Here is a 21,225-nt window from a genome sequence, read left to right as displayed (position 1 = left end):
AAAGCCTAAAAGGAAAATTTGTAAAAGGGGGGTTCCCTTTCTACGAATACAATAGTGGAAATATATATGAAATCAAATACAAGCAGAGACAGAAAGCAATAATAATTGTTAAAGGTGATTTTTTTAGTTTCTTTCTTTTCCTGATTTTGTTATTATTCTTTCATTTTCTTCTTACGTGAGAGAAACATTAGGAGAGAGAGGGAGACTCACCGGAGCCATGTCGTGCTCACGTCGACGAAGGGAGACTCACCGGAGTCACGGCGGCGGTTGGGTGAACCATTGGTGGCCTCCTCGGCTGGAAGACAAAAGGGATAGTAAGGGAGAATAAGGAATTTCATAAAACATTTTTGGGTTTCTTTTTAAAAAATAAAGGTTAAAACGTTTTTTGACAAAAAAGGGGTTTTAATGGTTAATAAAAGGAAATGGCATTGGGGGAAGGAACAGACAGCTTTTTTGACTTGGTTCATGCGCATGATTTCTCTAAATGGATAATTTGCGCGTTTAGTCCCCCTCCCTTGCACTACTGTCTAATTAAGTCATGTTTGTTTTTTTATTTCTTTTAAATTATCCCTGGGACTTGCGCATATTTTCATTTTAATTCGCGCTGAAACGACACGTTTGGGGGTCTAGTTTATTTTCAGTTTTAGTCTCAAGCGTTTATACGCGTTTTGTTTTGGTCCACGATTCTATTTCAATGGTTTACTTTATTTATAAAATATCCCTTTTATTTTAATTTTATTTTAATTGAGTTTTTCCATAATTCACTTTTTCTTAAAAAAGGTTCATTTAATATTTTTTATTTTCTTTATTTATTTGTATATATGTATTTCAAATAATTTTGACAATTCCACTTCTTCTTTTGAAAAACATTATTGTTTTATTTATTTATTTTTTATTTTTTGTATGTTATTACATTGAAATGTTCTCATATCTATGTTATTAGGCATATAATTTATGATTAACTCTATTCTATGTACATTGTTGCTTTCATATTATTTTATGTAAATATTTTCTAAATTTATTGTGTATATTTTCTTTAAAATTATTCGTATATAGCTTGGCTTTCTTTTGAGGATTTTATTTTTTATTGCATATTTTATTTATGTTAATTACTTTGGTCTTTGTATATACGTTATTTTCATTTATTATTTTCATATAAATATATCGTTCGTTTAGTCAATTTATTTCATTTGAAATTATGTTACATATTATTCGTTTCAATATATTTTTTAAAATAATCACCAATATATTATCCGTTTTTTTATACATATAAACTATTTTGAATTCTAATATATGTTATACCTTTGTATATTGTTCGTATGGTTTTTAAATTGTTTTGTGTTATATTGGTTTCACGTAGTTCTGTGTATCACGTGTTATTTTTTTCGTTTTCAATTTGAATCCACTTATTATCGTTTCATGCTTAGAATTATGATTTAGTTTCTTATTATTGCATCATGTTTTTTACAAAATCCGCATTTTCGCTCAACATCGATTGTTTTATTACCCTTAAAGTAAACCAAGCGAATATATTTTGAGCCGGTTTCATAATTACTTATTTGAAAACTCTTCAAAATAAGGCAATGTTTCGTGTTTGGAAATTCGAGAAAACGTGCCCTAACGTGCTGGGTTTCGGTTTCTCGTTCGACCAAATTGCCGAATATCCTTTTTAAACTTTCAAAATAAGGTAATATTTCGTATTTAGAAAATTCGAGAAAAATCGTGCCCTAACTTACTGAGCTTCGATTCTTCTCGCGTTGATCCTAAATAACCGAACGTCCTTTTGAAATTAAAATAAATGAGGTTTAAACAAAAAATAAAGGCAAGCTTACTCTCGAAAATACGATGTGTTGTATCCTAACTTACTGGACGTGACATCTTGTTACTTCGAGATAAGGAAGCATTTTCCATTTTGATTTATTTGAGTAATTTTAAAATAACAATATAAGGAGGGATCGTATTTTAAATTCTTTTTGAGTTTTTTAATTTTCGACACCAAGACATTAAGAAATCAATTAGGTACCAATTTTGGGCGTATCGAGGGTGCCAACCCTTCCTCGTGCGTAACCGACTCCCGAACCCATTTTTCTGAATTTCGTAGACAAAAATCGTTGTTTTAATAAAATCTAAATCGTTTATTAAAAACAACCGTTTTACGAGGTGACCCGATCACACCTCATCAAAAAAGATTGGTGGCGACTTCCATTTTTCGTTTTATTTTCAAAATCTAAGTCGACCCCGTTTCCATCCAAAAAATGGTGTCAACATCTTCAACATAAACTACTTTGGATTCTTTGATCAATGGCAATATCATTTCCAGGTATTTGGGGTAAAGATGGTAGTAGTTTGTCGCTAGATAGCCTTGCATTCGAGCTTCTTTCGATACTATCGACGACAAATTTTGGATGCCGTCGGGTTGTTCTCTGTTGTATTGCGAGATCATGCCACACACCGCAATGCGGGCATGGGGTCTCAAGTTGAGTAGCACCGCGTCTAGCATCTTGCCGCCGACATTGTCGAAGTAAATATCAATGCCTTCGGGACAATGCCTGTTTCGGAAATAAAGGGTCGACGTTAGATTTCGATTACGGTGCTTGGATTCGAGCATGAATGTCAGAAATTGTGCGTTACTAACCTTTTCAATGTTGCATCGAAGTTGGGCTCGTCTTTATAGTTGAAAGCCTCATCAAAACCAAATTTGCTCTTCAAGATATTAACCTTAAATTGAAGTGCAAAAAAAAAAAAAAAGAGGCTAATTATGATTTTGTCTCTCTACTGTGCTGAAATTTGGGATTTAATCCCTTTACATTAATTTGATGTAATTTGGTCTCAAATTTTAACCATAGTTAGTTGCCATCATAAAGTGATGACATTGATTTTTTCAAACTGTTATTTGTTAACTAGCAATGCTATCAAATTAGACTCCTAGATAACCATTTTCAATCAATAGGTTAAAATATGCTCCAAGTCTCTGTACTCTTCGTATATTTGGAATTTAGTCCCCTACTTATATTTCCAGAAATTTAACCCTCTACTTTTTGAATTTAAAAATGTAATAAGGTCCATTATAACGTCATTTTTTTGTTCCAAGGCTATCAAATGAGTTTCTTTTTTTAAATTTCAAAATGTCACACCTATGAATTTAAAAGGATTTTAATAGTGTTAATAATTGGACTTGAAGTTTTAAAATTGAAAAGTAAGGGACTAAATTTCAAATGTACAATAGTACAAGGACTTGGAGCATATTTTAACCTCATTCGATAATAAGATTACATATAAATCGAATGCTTAATCCTATTTTTTTAAAAAATACATGACATCACTTTAACCACGTCAACTAATGGTATCATCAATTTCTACCAACAAGGCCAAAAAAATCAATTCCTACCTACTAATAACATCATAAGATAAAAAAGGAATTAGGGCAAATTAAAAGGGATTAAATCCAAATTTTAACATAATAGAGGGACTAGAACCGGAATTAGACCATAAAGGAAACAATAGTATTCAGACTCAACGTCCTCTATTCTTTCAAATGCAATAACAATCCAATTGAAAAATGTTTTCTCTTTTATCAGAAATGAATGTAGGTTGTTCTGAGTTTAGTTTTAATATTCAATTCAATACTGATGTTTTTTGTTCCGATTAAAGACCTGAGTTTAACTTCAGTGTTCAATTCAGCACCTGAACTTTTTGTGTCATAATTAAGCACCTATGTTTTATTTGCTAAAGCATATATAATGCTGATTGATCTGGGTACCAAATTGAACATTTAAGCTAAATTCAGATATCAAATAGTATATTAGCCCTAAAAAGAATAGGAATAGCATGCAAAGGGCCTACCTTCTCTGGGCTACCAGCACTTCCAACAACATGGCAACCATGGAGCTTGGCAAATTGCCCCACTAGCTGACCAACTGCACCACATGCTGCTGCTGAAACAAACACGTAGTCTCCTTTCTTTGGAGCACAAAGCTCATAGAAACCAATATTTGCTGTTATCCCAGGCATACCTATTAACCGTCTTACATTTATTATCGATATTACATAACCGTATTCAACACTCACATGGAGTCTAAGTAACATATTTTATTATATATCAATTCCCTATTTTATGCATTTGTTCTTATATGTTCTTAGATTTCCTTTGGTTACATTTTTTATTAAGTTCTGCTATTTTTAAAATCTGATGTACCAAACTTATTATCATATGTGTAATGCTATGTCAGCTTATTATTTCCAAATATTACTCACTAAAATCTAGTTAATAGATTAATGATTGTCATTTGTGTCAAGATTGAAATTTCAAATTCGAAAAGTATATAGACTTGGAATGATCCAATTAGAGAAAATGAACTAAATCTACAACTGTACACATATAGTATAGAACTAGTAATTGAATTTAACTAAACGAATTTAACTATTATTGTTTGGGTCAAGACTAAAGTTTCAAATTTGAAAAGCATTGGAACTAAAATTGATCAAATAAAAGTATATAAGGACTAAATTCATAACTTTAACAAAGTATAGGGACTAATAGTAGAATTTAACCATTTCATTCCCATGATTTGGGTCAAATTATGGTTTTGATCCTTCTACTATGCTCAAATTTTAAATTTAACCCTCATACTTTAATTTAACACAGTTTAGCATTTCTATTTTTTGGTGTCATTGATTAGGTCAAATACTTATCTATTCTGATTAAAATGTTGCTGACATGGCTTTTTCTCTTCTTAAAAACACCCCCTCCAACTCATCATACTATCGTGAACCTTTTATTTGTTGGAAGGATTATTGTTAAGGAAAAATCAATATCAACGATTTAACATGAACAATTAATGATTTTAAGTATTTTGACTAACTAATGACATTATAACACGTATATAGATAGAAGAGAACAATTCAATCCCGAACAACCTTAACCTAAGATAGAAGAGAATTGATAGTTACCAAGAATTCCAGCATAGTAGGAAAGAGGTACATCGGTGTGTTGGATTTTAAAGAAATTTTTAGGGTCTGAAATTAGACTATACTCTTCCCAACCAGTTATTCCCCACACCAAATCATCCTTTGCAAAGCCAGGATGTGCTGAATCCAAAACTTTTGCCACTCCATATCCAGTTATAGGCTGCAAATTCGAGCTAAAATTAGTCTGTGTATCCAAATTACTAATAATATGCATACCGATGCTATCGATGATTACATATCATTAAAAATGAAGTTAAATAAATTTAATTTTAAAAAAATTTGATGAAGTGTTATTATTTGGTTCACTTATTGCAATGAAATTAAAGAACCTAGTGTAAAAAGAATATTGTGTGTTGGCCTGATGGATAAAGTGTTCATTGTCCCAGGTGTGTCTTCGGTTCGAGTTGTGCTAGTCACGTTGCTGTTAAAAGATAAAATTATCACTATATTAATTTATAATTTTATAAATTTCCAAGGAGTCTAAAAGTAATTTCATCAGTGTCTACTTTAAGAAGCCAAAGTTAAGTTATATATATTTGTAAGAGTTAAAATGCAGTTTCACATAGAACTAAACCAAAATTCTAGCATTTTTGGAGGGCCAAACTATATATTAACTTACGATTTTATAAATTTTGAGGAGTCTAAAGCAACAATTTCTTATTTTAGGGATGGGAGAGCCCCCGCGTGCCCCCTCATTGGACTCTAAATTATTGTGAAAGCTCTTCCAGCGTTTATTTTCTATATTGCAAAGAATCAATACTCGACGCAATGTTATAAATATCCATAGCTAATAATGAAAAGGTGATAGAAATTTATGAGGCTTAATTAGTTTCTACACTTACTGAAACAATCTCGGATCTTAGTTGAGAATTTGTAGGCTAAATTCAAACAAAAATCAAATCACATTTCACTTTTTTAAGATCATCCAATGGTTCATTTTAACGGATGTTGAAATTCAAATATCAAATTTTTGATTTTTTCAATACGGTAAACAAAAAAGTATATCAAAACACAATAAAACTTGATTACGATAACGATGATGAAGATGAAAGGAAGTGAATAAAATTACCGAACCGAGGACGTAAGGATCTGTTAATTGTCGTTCGAGCTTCATCATTTTGAAGATCATTGAGGGATCGCATGAGAGATAAAGATTCTTGAGGATGATGGAATTAGAATCCTTTGGTACTTTGAGTTTGATGGTTCCGGCTGTCAAATGCATATCGGTTTCTTGTGGTGAACCAGATACATAGTGTTTCAGTACCACCTTCATGTTGCTTGCTTCATCCATGCCACCCGTCGCCATTTTCCTTGGTAATGAATACTATGGAGAGAGATCTAGATTTACAAAGTGGCTAGTAATTTATAGGAGAGATATTTGGGGTTGATTTCAATTCGGTTTAGTTATTTATTTTTAAAAAAATTGTGATTGGTGTGATAGGTTAATTTTGATTTGAATTTAAAAATTCGATTTTATCAAATTGAATACAAATTATATATGGTTTGATTTGATTAAAAAAATTAATCCAACACGGTTAAATATGAGCTCAAAATGAACTGAAATCGAATTTGATTTGAACCGGGAATTAACTCGAACGAAAATGATCTGAAAATCTTAAAACCCGATTTGATTAAAAAATAATCCAACACCATTCTATATGAACTTGAAATGATCAAATCTGAAATCAAAATTGATTTAAACTTGAAACTAACTGGAATCAAAATGATCTGGAAAATTTAAAACCTGATTTGACAAAAAAAGATAACCCAACACCATTCAATATGAGCCCAAAATGATCAAATCCGAAATTGATTTGAACCTGAAACTAACTTGAACCTAACCTGAACCAAAATGATTTAGAAATTTTAATCTCGATTTGACTAAAAAGTTATCCAACATCGTTCAATATGAGCCCGGAATTATCCGAGACCAATGACTTGAACCTAAAATGATTTGAACTTGAAACTAACCCGAACCAAAATGATTCAAAAATTTCAAAACCCGATTTGACTAAAAAAATAACCCAACACCATTCAATATTAGTCTAAAATGATCAATTTTGAAATGATCTGAAATTAAAATTGATTTGAACGTGAAACTAAGCCGAATCAAAATAATTCGAATATTTTAATTTTGAGAATTTGAAGAATCTTGGGTTTGGGATTCGGACTGGTTTAAATCTTTTTGTGTTATTGTTATTTCTGATTTAAATTGTTAATTTTTATGGTCAAACTAGGTTAGTCGGATATGGATTCATATTAGTAGGATCAACATTAAATCAATTATCACTATAGCTCATCTGTGACCAGGCCTGTTAGATTTCTTTGCTGTCTTGGTTTTTGTTGGGAACTCGATGAGCCCAATGCACTTACTATAAAAGTCCTACGACCTACAAGTAATGTTACCTAAGAGCTAGGACTTTTTAGAGAAGTTGAGCAATCGAATGAGGTGAAACTGGTTCATTGTAGTTCATATGTCCAACTTGCTATTATTCTCACAAAACCTCTTGGAAGAATGAGGTTATAGAGGCTAAGATTAGACATTGGAGTTCACAGCATTATGGCCAAGGAGGAGTGTTGCGAAGTGGTCATTTCTGTAATGGTGAACTCTTCCTATGAAATTGTGAGCTCACCAAAGCTGCAAGCTCCACCAAAGCTGCAAGCTCTACCAAAAGTGCAAGCTCAATTGAAGTTGCAAGCTCAGTCTAGTAGCGAGCTCATCAGAGTGTGGGCTTATGTGTTGTTGGCGAACCACCTGATGTATTTGAAGAAAGGTTCGCATATGCTGCTGATGATTTTCGTATTAGTCTGCTTGCTAAGGTCACTTGTTAGATCAGCAGAATTAGTGATGATTTGATGTTTATGTACAAGCTATGTATTTGTATTTTCAAAGTGTATTAGTGAGGTTTGTTGACTTTCTTGTAACCACTACACCCGTGTATATATATTGTATTTCTTGTTGAATGAAAATTTGATAGCAGTCAAAAAATTTCTGCTGAGTATTTTTCTTTGTTTTCTCTGTATTTTGTTCTCTCAACTTCTCTAAACTCCAACACCATCCCAGACAAGACAAGACGAGTAAGGAAATTAGATACAAGGTTGTGATGTAAGAGAGTAAAAAAGAGATGGAAAATAGCTAAAACATTAGGTGTGGGGAATGGAATCCCAAAGTTTGTTTAATCAATTTCTACAATAAAATTTTAATATGCGAAATATATCATTAAAAGACATGTTCGGTTTTTTAAAGGAGAAAGGTCCTTGTTACTTTATCTAATACATAGAGCTAAATAATTTCAGAAAAATCTTATATAAAAAAACAAAGAGAAGCATCTAGCAACTTTTTTTATTATTGTAAGCACAATCACACTCCCAAATTATAAGAAATTCTAAAATCAATAATCAAACCTCACAACTTTCAGCTCCAGATTTTTACATGACATTTATTTAAAAGTCGAAAAAACCAAATTACAGTTACAACAATAACTAATATCACAACTAACCCTGTTTTCCAGTCTTGAGTTTTCCTGCAAATGAAGTGGCAGGTTTCAAATATGATTACATCTGAATTGCCGCTTGTACCACACTCAGCAACCCTCTAGATAAGTGTCTCCTACACATTTCCAGTGGACAATATATTTGCATTCCGACTTTGAGCATTCAAGAGCCACACCTTCACAAGGCTTACCGCATTTATCACAATCTGGGTAGTAATACTTCTTCTTCACAAAGGTGAGTGGATGTGGATGATCATTTCCTTCTTGAATGCTCCTGAGTTTGAGGAATGGATATTCTCCAAGAACACAATTACGATCAGCAGAAGTATCACATGTTGCACAATTATAAAACCAACGATTTGGATCTCGACTTTCTTCGCAGATATCACAATGATGATGTTCTGAATAACTGTTATCATCATGATCAGTAAGTGAAAGAAGATGCTCATCGCATTTGTGACGAGCTGTAATTGGAAGTGAAAAACAACGAAGATGTAGCACAAAATTGCAATCCTTACAACAGAATGCCGCCTGTGTAGTCCTACCACAAGCATTGCATTTCCCATTGTGCTTTGTGTAGTAAAAGAGGGGGTGTTCATGTTTCAAATATGATCGAGCACCTGGAGTAAGAGCAATCACACATCGGAGACATATTTTTTCCTCACATCTACAACATTCATAAGCAAAGGCATTAGATATGTGCCAACATTGTTCACACTGAAAAGCTTTGTCAGAAATAAGGGCTAGAGGCTCTTTGCAATCATGATACCAAACATTCTTCATCTTAGGTAACTCGGCACACGCTTTATGAAGAAAAAAAGCACATTCTGAACAGTAGTAAAACGGATCCGAGATTGGCAACATACACCCGTCGCAACTATTTTCATATCCTCCAACAAAGGGACCTAACATTAGATTATGCATATGCTTGAAATGATTTATTTTTGTAGCTTCTCCAGCATCGTTGCTCTCAATAACAATGATGGAACTTTCAATGGGCATCTCAATCTCATCTTCATTTTCTACTATTTCATATGAATCTTTATCCTTCATTACACACTTCACATGGAATATACCATTGCACTTTGAACAATAGTAACTACCGTGCTCTGTATTGACTTCATCATGGCATCTTAGGCAATTCAAAACCCTAAAATCTTCTATGTGATGGAAATATGTGTGAAGAAGGCGATGGTCATGCCACTTACTTTTGATAATGCGAGGCAATGAAATGCAATTTTTATGGATTGTAATGTTGCATGTACCACATGTATAGGCAACATGATTTCCTTCAGTGCCACACCCATCACATGTGGATGGAACTTGTCTCAACGACAAGGTGAATGGATGTTCATGATTTGTACTCTTAATAACTTGTAATGGTGATTGCGATGCACATTCAATGTGAACAACAAACTTACAAGGAGAACATCCATAAACAAATCCTCTTCGCCTTGTTACCTGGCAGCAGATCTTGCAAGAGAGCCGTTCGCTATTAAATTGTAGGACAAGAGGATGCTTGCGATGACACACATGATTCAATTTGAAAGGAATCTCAGTGCATTTCTCATGTAAGTTAAATCCACGGCAAGGAGAAAAGTGTGTATAATTTGCTAATGGTTCCCGGCACCCAAAGCACTTAGAAACATCTTTAAGTTTTTCATCACCTTTTTCAGTGGGAATCAATGGATGTTGAAGGGCAACATGCTGAAGCTCTTTCAAATTATTCTCAGCAATATTAAATGTAAACAAAGCACATTTAATATGAAAGTCCAATTCACAAGAAGAGCAGCGATAAACAGACTTGTGACCAGATTTATTGCAAAAATTGCAAATGTACATTCCAGATGAATAAGGTGCATTTTCCATAAGAAGAGGATGGTTGAGATGAAAAGGGTGATTAAGCTCCAAAGGTGCCTTGGCACATACCTTATGAAGATAAAACCCACAGTGCTCCGCACAGCAAAAACATGGAGCAGACACCTTCTCCCCACACCTCCAGCAATCAGTTACACCCCTTTGATTATCCATCAGCTGCTCTTGATTCAACATCAGAAACAGGGGATGTTGGTGCCCGTTAAACAAGGTAAATGGATGTTCATGATTTGTACTCTTAATAACTTGTAATGGTGATTGTGATGCACATTTAATGTGAACAACAAAGTTACAAGGAGAACAACCATAAACAAATCCTCTTTTCCATCCTATCCCGCAGCATATCTTGCAAGAGAGCGGTTTGCTATAAAATTGTAGAACAAGAGGATGTTCGCGATGGCACTCAAGATTCAGTTTGAAAGGAAGCTCGGCGCATTTGTCATGTAAATTAAACCCACAGTCGGGAGAAAAGTGTGTATACTTTGCTAATGGTTCCCAACACCCAAAGCACTTACTATCATCTTCAAGTTCTTCATCTTGAAGGGCAACATGGTCAAGCTCTTTCAAATTATTCTCAGCAATATTAAATGTAAACAAAGCACATTTAATATGAAAGTTCAATTCGCAAGAGCAGTGATAAATGAATTTCGTATATGTTTTATAACAGAAATGGCAAAAACACCATGTGCGAAAAGATGGTGGCTTTTGCAGAAGAACAAGAGGATGATGAGGATGAAAAGGATGATTAAGCTCCAAAGGTGCGTCGGCACATACCTTGTGAAGATAAAACCCACAGTGCTCCACACAGCAAAAACATGGAGCAGACACCTCCTCCCCGCACCTGGAGCAATGAGTTGCACCACTTTGATTGTGGATCATCTGGTCCTGATTCAAGATAAGAAGCAGGGGATGTTGGTGGCCATAATTGTTAGACTCCTCCATGTCTCCTTCCCCAAGCAATATAAATAAAGGAAAAAGCTTGATTTTGGGAGAAAAGATTGAAAGGGAAAACAAGATTACTAAGTGAAGAAAGATAAAGATTGAGGAAGAGGGAGAGCATTTGATACTTAGAGGCAGTGGCAGAGGGTCGCTTATAGCAGACAGAGGTCAACTCAATTAGCTAGTCAATGCTCTTATTCAAGGTTACACTTGCTTTTCATGGTGGGTTGGTATGATATTTAAGAGATTTATTTATAAGTCCTTTGTTGTTTTGATCATGTTTAATATTATTAATAGAAAGAAAATTATATTTAAAATTTAATTTAAAACCTTACAAGGAGATTTAATATTATTAATAGAAATTATATTTAAAAAAATTAAAATAATTATCAAACTGTAACATGTTTAATAATTGAGTTTATAGCAAACATGCATGTTTATAGCAACATAATAATTGAGTCTAAATGAAAATTAAATAATAAAAAATACAAAATGAAAGCGTCCAAATCAGGTTACAAAAAGAAAAAATTGCTTTATGGATAGGTTGGTTCGAGCCTTCGAGCACTTGACTTGGTGTCACCCTATCAAAAAGTATATTCTTTTTTCTTAATTTCTTTTCATTGAAAATTAATTTTTTTTAAAATATCAATATATATATATTTTAATAGTTTGATTAAATATTTTTTGGGAGTAATATCCGATAATTACTATGAGCAAAGTTTATAATTAAAAGGGTGATCAATTGTTAGACCCCACCATTTTTACAGCTGATCTTCATTCAAGATAAGAAGCAGGGGATGCTGGTGGCCATAATTGTTAGACCCCACCACTTTTGCTTCCCCAAGCAATACAAATAAAGGAAAAGCTTGATTTTGGGAGCAAAGTGTCAATGGGAAAACAATAATACAAGTGAAGACAGACAATGATTCAGGAAGAGGCGCTGATAGTTTGCGGCCCCCAAAACATAAAGAGCAGGGCAGGGCGCAGACAAACAAGTGGGCTCCTATAACCCACGGCCCAATATTTGTAAATAACATTTTCATGTTTGCCGATTCTAAGATTTGAATTTCTTTTCCAACTTAAAACATGCTTCCCTTCCCTTACATTTCAACTTCAAATAGGAACCCTAGTTTAGATTTGATGTGCTTCAATGATACTCCCGAGTTTGAGGAACGAAGTGTTCACAAAGAACCAAGGGCTAAGGCAGAATTTTTTTTAGAGGATCAAAAATTAAATTAAATTTTTTATGATAGTAAAAATGTAATTTCACTATTTGAATAGTCTATATCATTATAATTTTAAAATGATTAAATCAATTTTTTATTATTTTTAGGGGACCAAAACAATCCATAAGCAATCCAAACCACACAAGTTTCAACCCAATCTATTGACTAAATTACATTATTTCAACTTACAACTAAACTAAAATGTCGATTACAAGTCTCTACCTATCAAGCATCCATATTCAGAGCCATATGGTTTCATAAGTGAATGAGATAGTTGCACTCTAGTTCTGCACATTCAAGAGCGAGCTCTTCACAGAGTTCTCCACATTTAGTGCATTCAGGGAAGACCTGTCCATGGGCCGGGCGGCCCGGCCCGGCCCGGCCCGATGGCCCACCCAAAATTTGGGAGGGTTCAGGTAAAAATATAGGCCTGAAATATGGGCTTGGGCAAAAAAATGAGGCCCATTTAAAAAACGGGCCGAGCCTCGGGCACAACTTTTTTGGCCTCGGCCCAGCCCGGCCCGAATATAATAAATATATATTTTTTATTTTTATTTTTTAATTTTAAAATACTTTTAAAATATTTTTATTTTTATTTTTAAAATTTTTTTTGTTATTAAAAAAATGGGCCGGCCCGCGCTCGGGCTTATGATTTTTTCCCGGGCCTGGCTTGGGCAAAATTTTAAGCCCATATTTCGGGCCGGGCCGAGATGGGCCCAGGTCTAGGATTCGGGCCGAAATTTTTTTCCCGGGCCCAGCTTGGCCCATGGACAGGTCTGATTCAGGGTAGTAATTTATCTTCTTCACAAATGTGAGAGGGTGCGGATGATCCCCTTCTTTGCTGCTATGTCGCAAGTTGTGCAATGATAAAACCAGCTCTTCGGATCTCTTTTTCGCTCACAAATGTTACAGTAATGATGCTCTGAATAATCATTTATCTCGTGATAACTGAGTGCAAGAAGATGCTCATAACATTTGTGTCTGGCTCTAGTTGGCAGTAGCATACAGTAAGGATCTACAGAATAATTGCAATCCTTGCAGTTGAATGCCACTTTTATATCCTCACCACAAGCACAACACTGCCCGTAAAAATCATAATAGAAAAGAAGGGGATGTTCATGTCCTGGACATGTTAGAGCATCAGGACATTTGTAGGCAAAGCCATTAGAAAGGAAACAACAAATTTTGTAACACCCCTTACCCGAGACCGTCTCCGGAATCGAGTACGAGATGTCATCCAATTTAACTTACCGATTCGGAGCATAAAAATTTGCTTTTAAAATTAAATTCACTGTTCATAACAACACTGTCCACCTGCACAACTGTCACTAATTTAATTATAACTTGAGTTACGAAACTCAAAATTTAAATCCGTAAATTTTCCGTGAAACTATACTCATATTCCTACTTACCATAAAATTTTCAGAATTTTTGACTTAGTACATTAGTACAGTTTATTCATTAAAGTATCCCCTATTTCACAGCTCGACAGATCTGACCTCTTGGCGCTAAAAATCAAATATCTAATTGTACAGAATTCATATAAGGTTACCATTAATTTATTTTGAAAATAGACTCACTAAGGAATCTAAACATATAAATTATCACCTATAATTATTTCTGTACAATTTATAATGATTTTCTAAAGTTAGAACAGGGGACTTCAAAAACCATTCTGACCCTGTCTCACTAAAATTTAAATATCTCAAAATATAAAATTCCTTTTCCTACACCGTTTCTTTCATGTAAAAATAGACTTGATAAGCTTTAATTCTATATATCATTCACCCTCTAATTCCATTTATACTATTTATGGTGATTTTTCACATTCACGTCACTGCTGCTGTCAAAGAAACTGCTTCTTTGAATTAGTTACCATTTAAACATACATAACTCCAAAACATATTCTTTAATAACTACTTCAATAGCTAACATTAGCCATATCATTTGGACATGCTCAAAATGATTAAGACTCTATACATGCCATAGTTTAAACATTTTGAAAAGCACATAATACCGAGATGGCTATGATAGTGTGATACGAGCTCCGACGGTCCACTATTCGATCAAGTTCAAATCACTATAAAACAAAGGAAAGAAAGAGATGTGTAAGCTATAAATAGCTTAGTAAGTTACATGTAAACAATAATTACTCAATTAATAATTAACACTTTTAACATATAACTAATCAAAACATTTCTTAGCAATTTCAATCACTTACACATACACAATCTTACCAATTCACTTGCATATACATTTTCACACTTAACATTTCATATTCACTTTAATTCATTATTAATCCCGTTGAACACTTGGAATATACACGGATACGTAGAGATTTAGCACATAAGTGCCACACTGATATGTAGTCGAAGCTACCACTGATATGTAGCCGAAGCTACCACTGGATGTAGCCAAAGCTACCACTGAAATGTAGCCGAAGCTACCACTGATCAATAACACTGGAAATGTCCACGGGTCTGCTCACACAAGCTGACAGGTGTCTGCAACACATGCTAGACCACCCAGCACCCGGGACTCACTGTAACACTGTAACACTGGTCTCTAGTGACATGTCACTTGTATCCAATTCTATTCCTAAGTTCAACCGGGAATTTACACTTAACACTTTATTTTCAACACTTTATCACTTGAATAATTCATGAACAACTTTCCTTCCACATTCAATATTAATTCACATATCAAATATAATTCACAATTTATACAAATATAACTATTATTTACATATAACTTACCTCGGATGCAAAACGACTATTTTTGTAATTTAGTCGATAACTTTCTCTTTTCCCCGATCACTTGCACTATTTCTTCTTTATTGATCTATATTAACACAATTTAATACATTTTATCAATATTCCATTCAAATACAATTCATACACAACATTTTGACACATTTACATTTTTCCCCATAACTTTTCAAAAATTCCACTTTTGTCCCTAAGCTCGTAAAAAAAATTCTCTAAATTCTTAAATTTCAAACTTCACTAAATCATATTTCATGCTCATAACGGGCCTCAATTTCACAAAATCACAACTTTATTCACACTTTACCATCTTTCACAATTTAGCCCTTTTTCAACATTTTTCATTGAAATTCATCTAGTAAAACTTGTAATTAACACTTCAAACATTCATTATCTAACATCACTAATCAATTTACAATTATATCATGAATGGGTCAATTTTTAAACTTTAATTTCATTTAAATTAAATGGTAGAAACATGAAATTCAAGCTTCAATAAGCATAAAAATACGAAAATAATTAAAAACGGGGCAAGAAATCACTTACAATTGAGCTTAGGAAAATCAAAACCCTTAACTATGGTAACCTGAAACTTTCGGCAGCAAGCTTCTGATTTTTTTGAAGAAGATGGACACTTATTTTCTCTTTATTTTGTCTTTTACCCAATTTGGACAAAAATGCCCTTGACCCATTACTTAGATATTTTTCTAGAAATACCCTTTTGTGTCCATAACACTAATTTATGGTCTAATTGCCACATAAACACTTCCAATTTCATGTAATAATTCAATTAAGTCATTTAATCACTAATTAGACACACTTTGCATTTTTCTTAATTTAGTCCTAAAAATTCAATTAAGCACTAAAGCATTAAAATTTCCTATCCATATTTTCACACAATATTTCAATCAATCAGTAACTAATAAAAATTTATAAAATTAAACTATTTCACTTCGGATTTGTGGTTACGAAACCACTATTCCGATTAGGCCCTATTTCGGGCTATCACAATTCTCCCCCCTTAGGGATTTTCGTCCCCGAAAATCTTACCAGTGAATAAGTTGGGATACTGTTTCCTCATAGCCTCCTCGGTTTCCCATGTTGCCTCTTCCACCCCATGTCGTTGCCATAACACTTTCACTAAAGCAATTTCTTTGTTTCTCAACTGTTTCACTTCTCGTGCCAAGATTCGAATCGGTTCTTCTTCGTATGTCATATCCGATCGAATTTCCACTTCAGTCGGTGAAATCACATGTGATGGGTCCGATCGATATCGCCTCAACATAGAAACATGAAACACATTATGAATTCTTTCCAATTCCGGTGGTAAAGACAATCGATAAGCCACTGGACCAATTCTTTCTATCACTTCATACGGACCAATAAATCTTGGACTTAATTTGCCTTTACGGCCAAATCTCAAAATTTTCTTCCATGGAGACACTTTCAAAAATACTTTATCTCCCACTTGAAACTCAATCTCTTTTCTTTTCAAGTCCGCATACGACTTCTGTCGATCCGATGCAGCTTTCAAACAATCACGGATTATCTTCACTTTTTCTTCGGTTTCTTTTACCAAATCGACTCCATGTAACTGATTTTCATTAAGTTCAGTCCAATATAATGGAGTCCGACACTTTCGTCCATACAACGCTTCATAAGGTGCCATTTTTATGTTTGACTGATAACTATTATTATAAGCAAATTCCACCAAAGGTAAATATCTTTCCCAATTACCTTCAAATTCCAATACACAACATCTCAACATGTCTTCGAGTATTTGAATTACTCTTTCAGACTGTCCATCGGTTTGGGGATGGAATGCTGTACTAAAATTCAATTTAGTACCCAATGCCTCTTGTAATTTCTTCCAAAACCTTGAAGTAAATCGTGGATCTCTATCAGATATAATAAACATAGGTACACCATGTAATCGGACTATCTCAGCAATATACAATTCAGCTAACTTGTCAAGTGAAAAACTCATTCGCACAGGAATGAAATGAGCCGACTTAGTCAATCGATCAACTATAACCCAAATTGAGTCTTTCTTTTTCGGTGACAATGGCAATCCAGAAACAAAATCCATAGTAATTCTATCCCATTTCCACTCGGGCACCATAATAGGTTGAAGTAATCCTGAAGGTACTTGGTGTTCAGCTTTTACTTGTTGGCACACTAAACACTTTGTCACATACTCGGAGATATCCCGTTTCATACCCGACCACCAATAAAATTTCTTCAAATCATTGTACATTTTTACACTACCGGGGTGAACTGCCAAATGACTATCATGTGCTTCTTGCAAAATTTTCTGAATTAAATCAACATTTTTCGGAACACATATTCTATCACGAAACATTAAACATCCATCTGAATCAATCTGAAAATCAGAATTATTGTCCACTGCACACTGAGTCTTTCTTCTTTGCAATTCATTATCCACTTTCTGAGCCTCACAAATTTCTTGAAGAAACAATGGTCTAGCTTTTAACTCTGCAAACAATGATCCATCTTCAGTCAATGTTAATCTCGTATTCAAAGCTCTCAAAGCAAAGAGAGACTTTCTGCTCAAAGCATCAGCAACTATATTAGCTTTTCCCGGATGATAATCTATCACAAGTTCATAATCTTTCAACAATTCCAACCATCTTCTTTGCCGCAAATTCAGATCTTTTTGTGTCATAACATATTTCAAACTTTTATGATCTGTAAAAACACGACATTTCTCACCATATAAATAATGACGCCAAATCTTCAAAGCAAAGACAATAGCAGCCAACTCTAAATCATGGGTAGGATAATTTCGTTCATGCGGTTTCAATTGTCGAGAAGCATACGCTATCACCTTTCCTTCTTGCATCAATACACATCCAAGCCCATTTAGTGACGCGTCACTATAAACAACAAATTCCTTTCCTGACTCAGGTTGCACTAACACTGGTGCCTTAGTTAAACACTTCTTTAATTTCTCAAAACTTTGTTGACACTCCTCGGTCCATTCGAACTTAACATCTTTTTGCAACAATTTTGTCATCGGTGAAGCTATCATCGAAAAACCTTATACAAATCAACGATAATATCCGGCTAAGCCCAGAAAACTCCTAACTTCAGATACATTTCCTGGAGGCTTCCACTCAACTATTGCCGATATCTTATTCGGATCCACTCGAATGCCATCTCCCGAGACAATATGCCTCAAAAATCCAACTTCACTAAGCCAAAATTCACTTTTGCTAAATTTAGCAAATAATTTCTTTTCTCACAGCGCTTGTAGCACAATTCTTAAATGTTCAGCATGCTCGGCTTCACTTCGGGAATAAATAAGAATATCATCTATAAACACCACAACAAATTTATCCAAATAGGGCCGGAAAATTCGATTCATCAAATCCATAAAAATAGCTGGAGCATTAGTCAGACCAAAAGGCATTACAAGAAATTCATAGTGGCCATATCGGGTTCTGAAAGCAGTCTTTGGCACATCTGACTCTTTAACCCTCAATTGATAATATCCGGATCTCAAATCAATTTTGGAAAACACTGTGGCATCCTTTAACTGATCAAACAAGTCATCTATTCGGGGTAATGGATACTTATTCTTCACTGTCACTTTGTTAAGTTGACGATAATCAATACACAATCTCAATGTCCCATCCTTTTTCTTCACAAATAGCACGGGAGCACCCCATGGAGAGTAACTTGGTCTAACAAATCCTTTATCTGTCAGCTCTTGTAATTGCACTTTTAATTCTTTTAATTCAGTTGGTGCCATTCTGTAGGGAGCAATCGATATTGGAGCAGTACCTGGCATTACTTCAATACCAAACTCTACTTCTCTAATCAGAGGCAAACCTGGCAACTCTTCTGGGAACACATCTACATATTCACATACCACTGGCACTGATTCGATCTTTATTTCAGACACTTTTGTGTTCAACACATAAGCAAGATATGCTTCACAACCATTTTTCAAACATTTCTGAGCAGACATGGCAGAAATCACAATTGGCATCACATTTGACTTATCTGTTTCAACCTGAAGAACTGTACCACTACCACACTTCAACTCAAGAATTTTCTGACTGCAATCTATCTTGGCCTTATGTAATGTCAACCAATCCATTCCCAAAATAACATCAAATTCATCAAATGGCAACAACATTAAGTTGGCAGGGAAACACTGACCTTGTATAATCAAAGGACAATTTTTGCATATTTTATCAACTATCATATGCTTGCCTAAAGGATTCGACACTTTAACCACATACTCAGTCAATTCAACACACAAATTCTTATCAGACACTAAATTCATGCATACATACGAGTGAGTAGAACCAGGATCAATCAATGCAAGAACATTAGTGTCGTAAAGAGAAAATATACCAGTGATCACATCAGGAGAAGATGCTTCCTCTCTAGCTCGGATGGCATAAGCTCTTGCTGGAGCTCCCACTTCAGATCTTACAGTCGTGTCTTTTGTTACGCCTCTATCACTAGTTCCAATCCCCACATTTCTCTGTGGTCTTCCTCTAGTAGTCACACTGCTCGATCTCACATTCTGAAACTTTTCTATCTCTTCTCTTTCCGGACAATCTTTCACAAAATGATCTTGAGATCCACATTTAAAACAAGCTCGGCTGATTAAATAACATTCCCCCAAATGTCGTTTTCCACAATGTTGACATTCCGGTCTAGTAGGTTTAACACTACCTGTACTTGCCATAGAAGTTGCCTGAGCTTTAGAACCTGAATATTGTCTTCCTCGATCTCTTTGAAAATTCACACTAGAAACATTCGATCGAGTATTCATTTCTTTAAACTTCTTCGCTTGAGACTGAAATGGCTTGCCCATTGATCTTTTTCTTTCATCTCTTGCTTCACTTTCCACTTTTCTTTTCTCTTTGCTGAATTCTTCAGCCTTGATAGCTCTTTCAACTAGTACCACTAACTCTTTAATTTCAAGAATTCCCACAAGCAATCGGATATCCTCGTTTAATCATCTTCAAACCTTTTACACAATGTAGCTTCATTAGATACACACTCTTGGGCATACTTGCTTAATTTGACAAATTCTCACTCATATTCGGCTACCGTCATGCGCCCTTGTTTCAATTCAAGAAACTCTTTTCTCTTTTGATCAATGAAACGCTGACTCACATACTTCTTCCGGAATTCTTCTTGAAAGAAGTCCCATGTAACTTTCTCTTTAGGCACCACTGACACTAAAGTTTTCCACCAATTATAAGCCGAATCCCTCAGCAATGAGATAGCACATTTGAGACTTTCTTCTGGAGTACAAGATAATTCATCCAACACTCTGATAGTATTATCAAGCCAGAACTCTGCTCTTTCAGGATCATCATTTACATTAGCTCGGAACTCTTCGGCTCCATACTTTCGAATTTTGTCCACTGGAGGCTTTGACAATTTTAACACTTCAGTTTGTTGAGGAGCTATGGGAACAGCTTGAGGAATAGGAGGGGGCGGAGGAGGTTGAGCATTAGGATTAGTTCTAACAAACTCAGTGTACCAATTGTTCATCATTTGGAGAAAAGCTTCTCGAGCCTCATCTCCTTGACCCTGAGTCTCGAATCGACTTTCAACAGGCACATTACTTTGAGCATCATCAGCTGTATCTCGGTTAGAATCCATTACTATAAAAAAAACATTTTAAGATGTCAGGAGTCGTCACACTATCATTATTCAATTATGGCATGTATAGATAGTCTATTACACTCGCTACGTTAGTCTGAGAATCGACTAAACCGTAGCTCTGATACCACTAAATGTAACACCCCTTACCCGAGACCGTCTCTGGAATCGAGTACGAGATGTCATCCAATTTAACTTACCGATTCGGAGCATAAAAATTTGCTTTTAAAATTAAATTCACTGTTCATAACAACACTGTCCACCTGCGCAACTGTCACTAATTTAATTATAACTTGAGTTACG

At 34.6% G+C, this 21,225-nt stretch overlaps 2 protein-coding genes across 2 annotated transcripts; both read right to left on the bottom strand.

Annotated features, from left to right (window-relative positions):
• Window positions 1-2,152: 2,152 nt before the first annotated feature.
• Window positions 2,153-6,352, bottom strand: LOC107903492 (2-alkenal reductase (NADP(+)-dependent)). The gene is made up of 5 exons (XM_016829557.2): window positions 6,038-6,352; window positions 4,951-5,128; window positions 3,844-4,013; window positions 2,636-2,718; window positions 2,153-2,549 (listed from the first exon to the last, which is right to left on the bottom strand). Exons 1-5 carry the CDS (start codon window positions 6,272-6,274, stop codon window positions 2,228-2,230), a joined length of 990 nt encoding a protein of 329 aa, XP_016685046.2. The 5' UTR covers window positions 6,275-6,352; the 3' UTR covers window positions 2,153-2,227.
• Window positions 6,353-8,552: 2,200 nt separating this feature from the next.
• Window positions 8,553-11,279, bottom strand: LOC107960742 (uncharacterized). Its single transcript, XM_041089382.1, has one exon. It carries the CDS (start codon window positions 11,277-11,279, stop codon window positions 8,553-8,555), a length of 2,727 nt encoding a protein of 908 aa, XP_040945316.1.
• Between the last annotated feature and the right edge of the window lie 9,946 nt (window positions 11,280-21,225).

Source organism: Gossypium hirsutum, chromosome D02 (genome assembly GCF_007990345.1).
Source record: "Gossypium hirsutum isolate 1008001.06 chromosome D02, Gossypium_hirsutum_v2.1, whole genome shotgun sequence".
Taxonomy (NCBI): domain Eukaryota; kingdom Viridiplantae; phylum Streptophyta; class Magnoliopsida; order Malvales; family Malvaceae; genus Gossypium; species Gossypium hirsutum.
This window is presented reverse-complemented; position numbering and strand designations above follow the sequence as displayed.

What these genes read in the sequence shown, in the direction of transcription:
- LOC107903492 (XM_016829557.2), bottom strand. Translation starts at nt 6,274, where the DNA reads ATGGCGACGGGTGGCATGGATGAAGCAAGCAACATGAAGGTGGTACTG. An exon ending in CTACTATGCTGGAATTCTTG is followed by an intron (nt 4,014 to 4,950) that starts GTAACTATCAAT and finishes GACGGTTAATAG; the next exon opens with GTATGCCTGGGATAACAGCA. An exon ending in TTCGATGCAACATTGAAAAG is followed by an intron (nt 2,550 to 2,635) that starts GTTAGTAACGCA and finishes TTTCCGAAACAG; the next exon opens with GCATTGTCCCGAAGGCATTG.
- LOC107960742 (XM_041089382.1), bottom strand. Translation starts at nt 11,279, where the DNA reads ATGGAGGAGTCTAACAATTATGGCCACCAACATCCCCTGCTTCTTATC.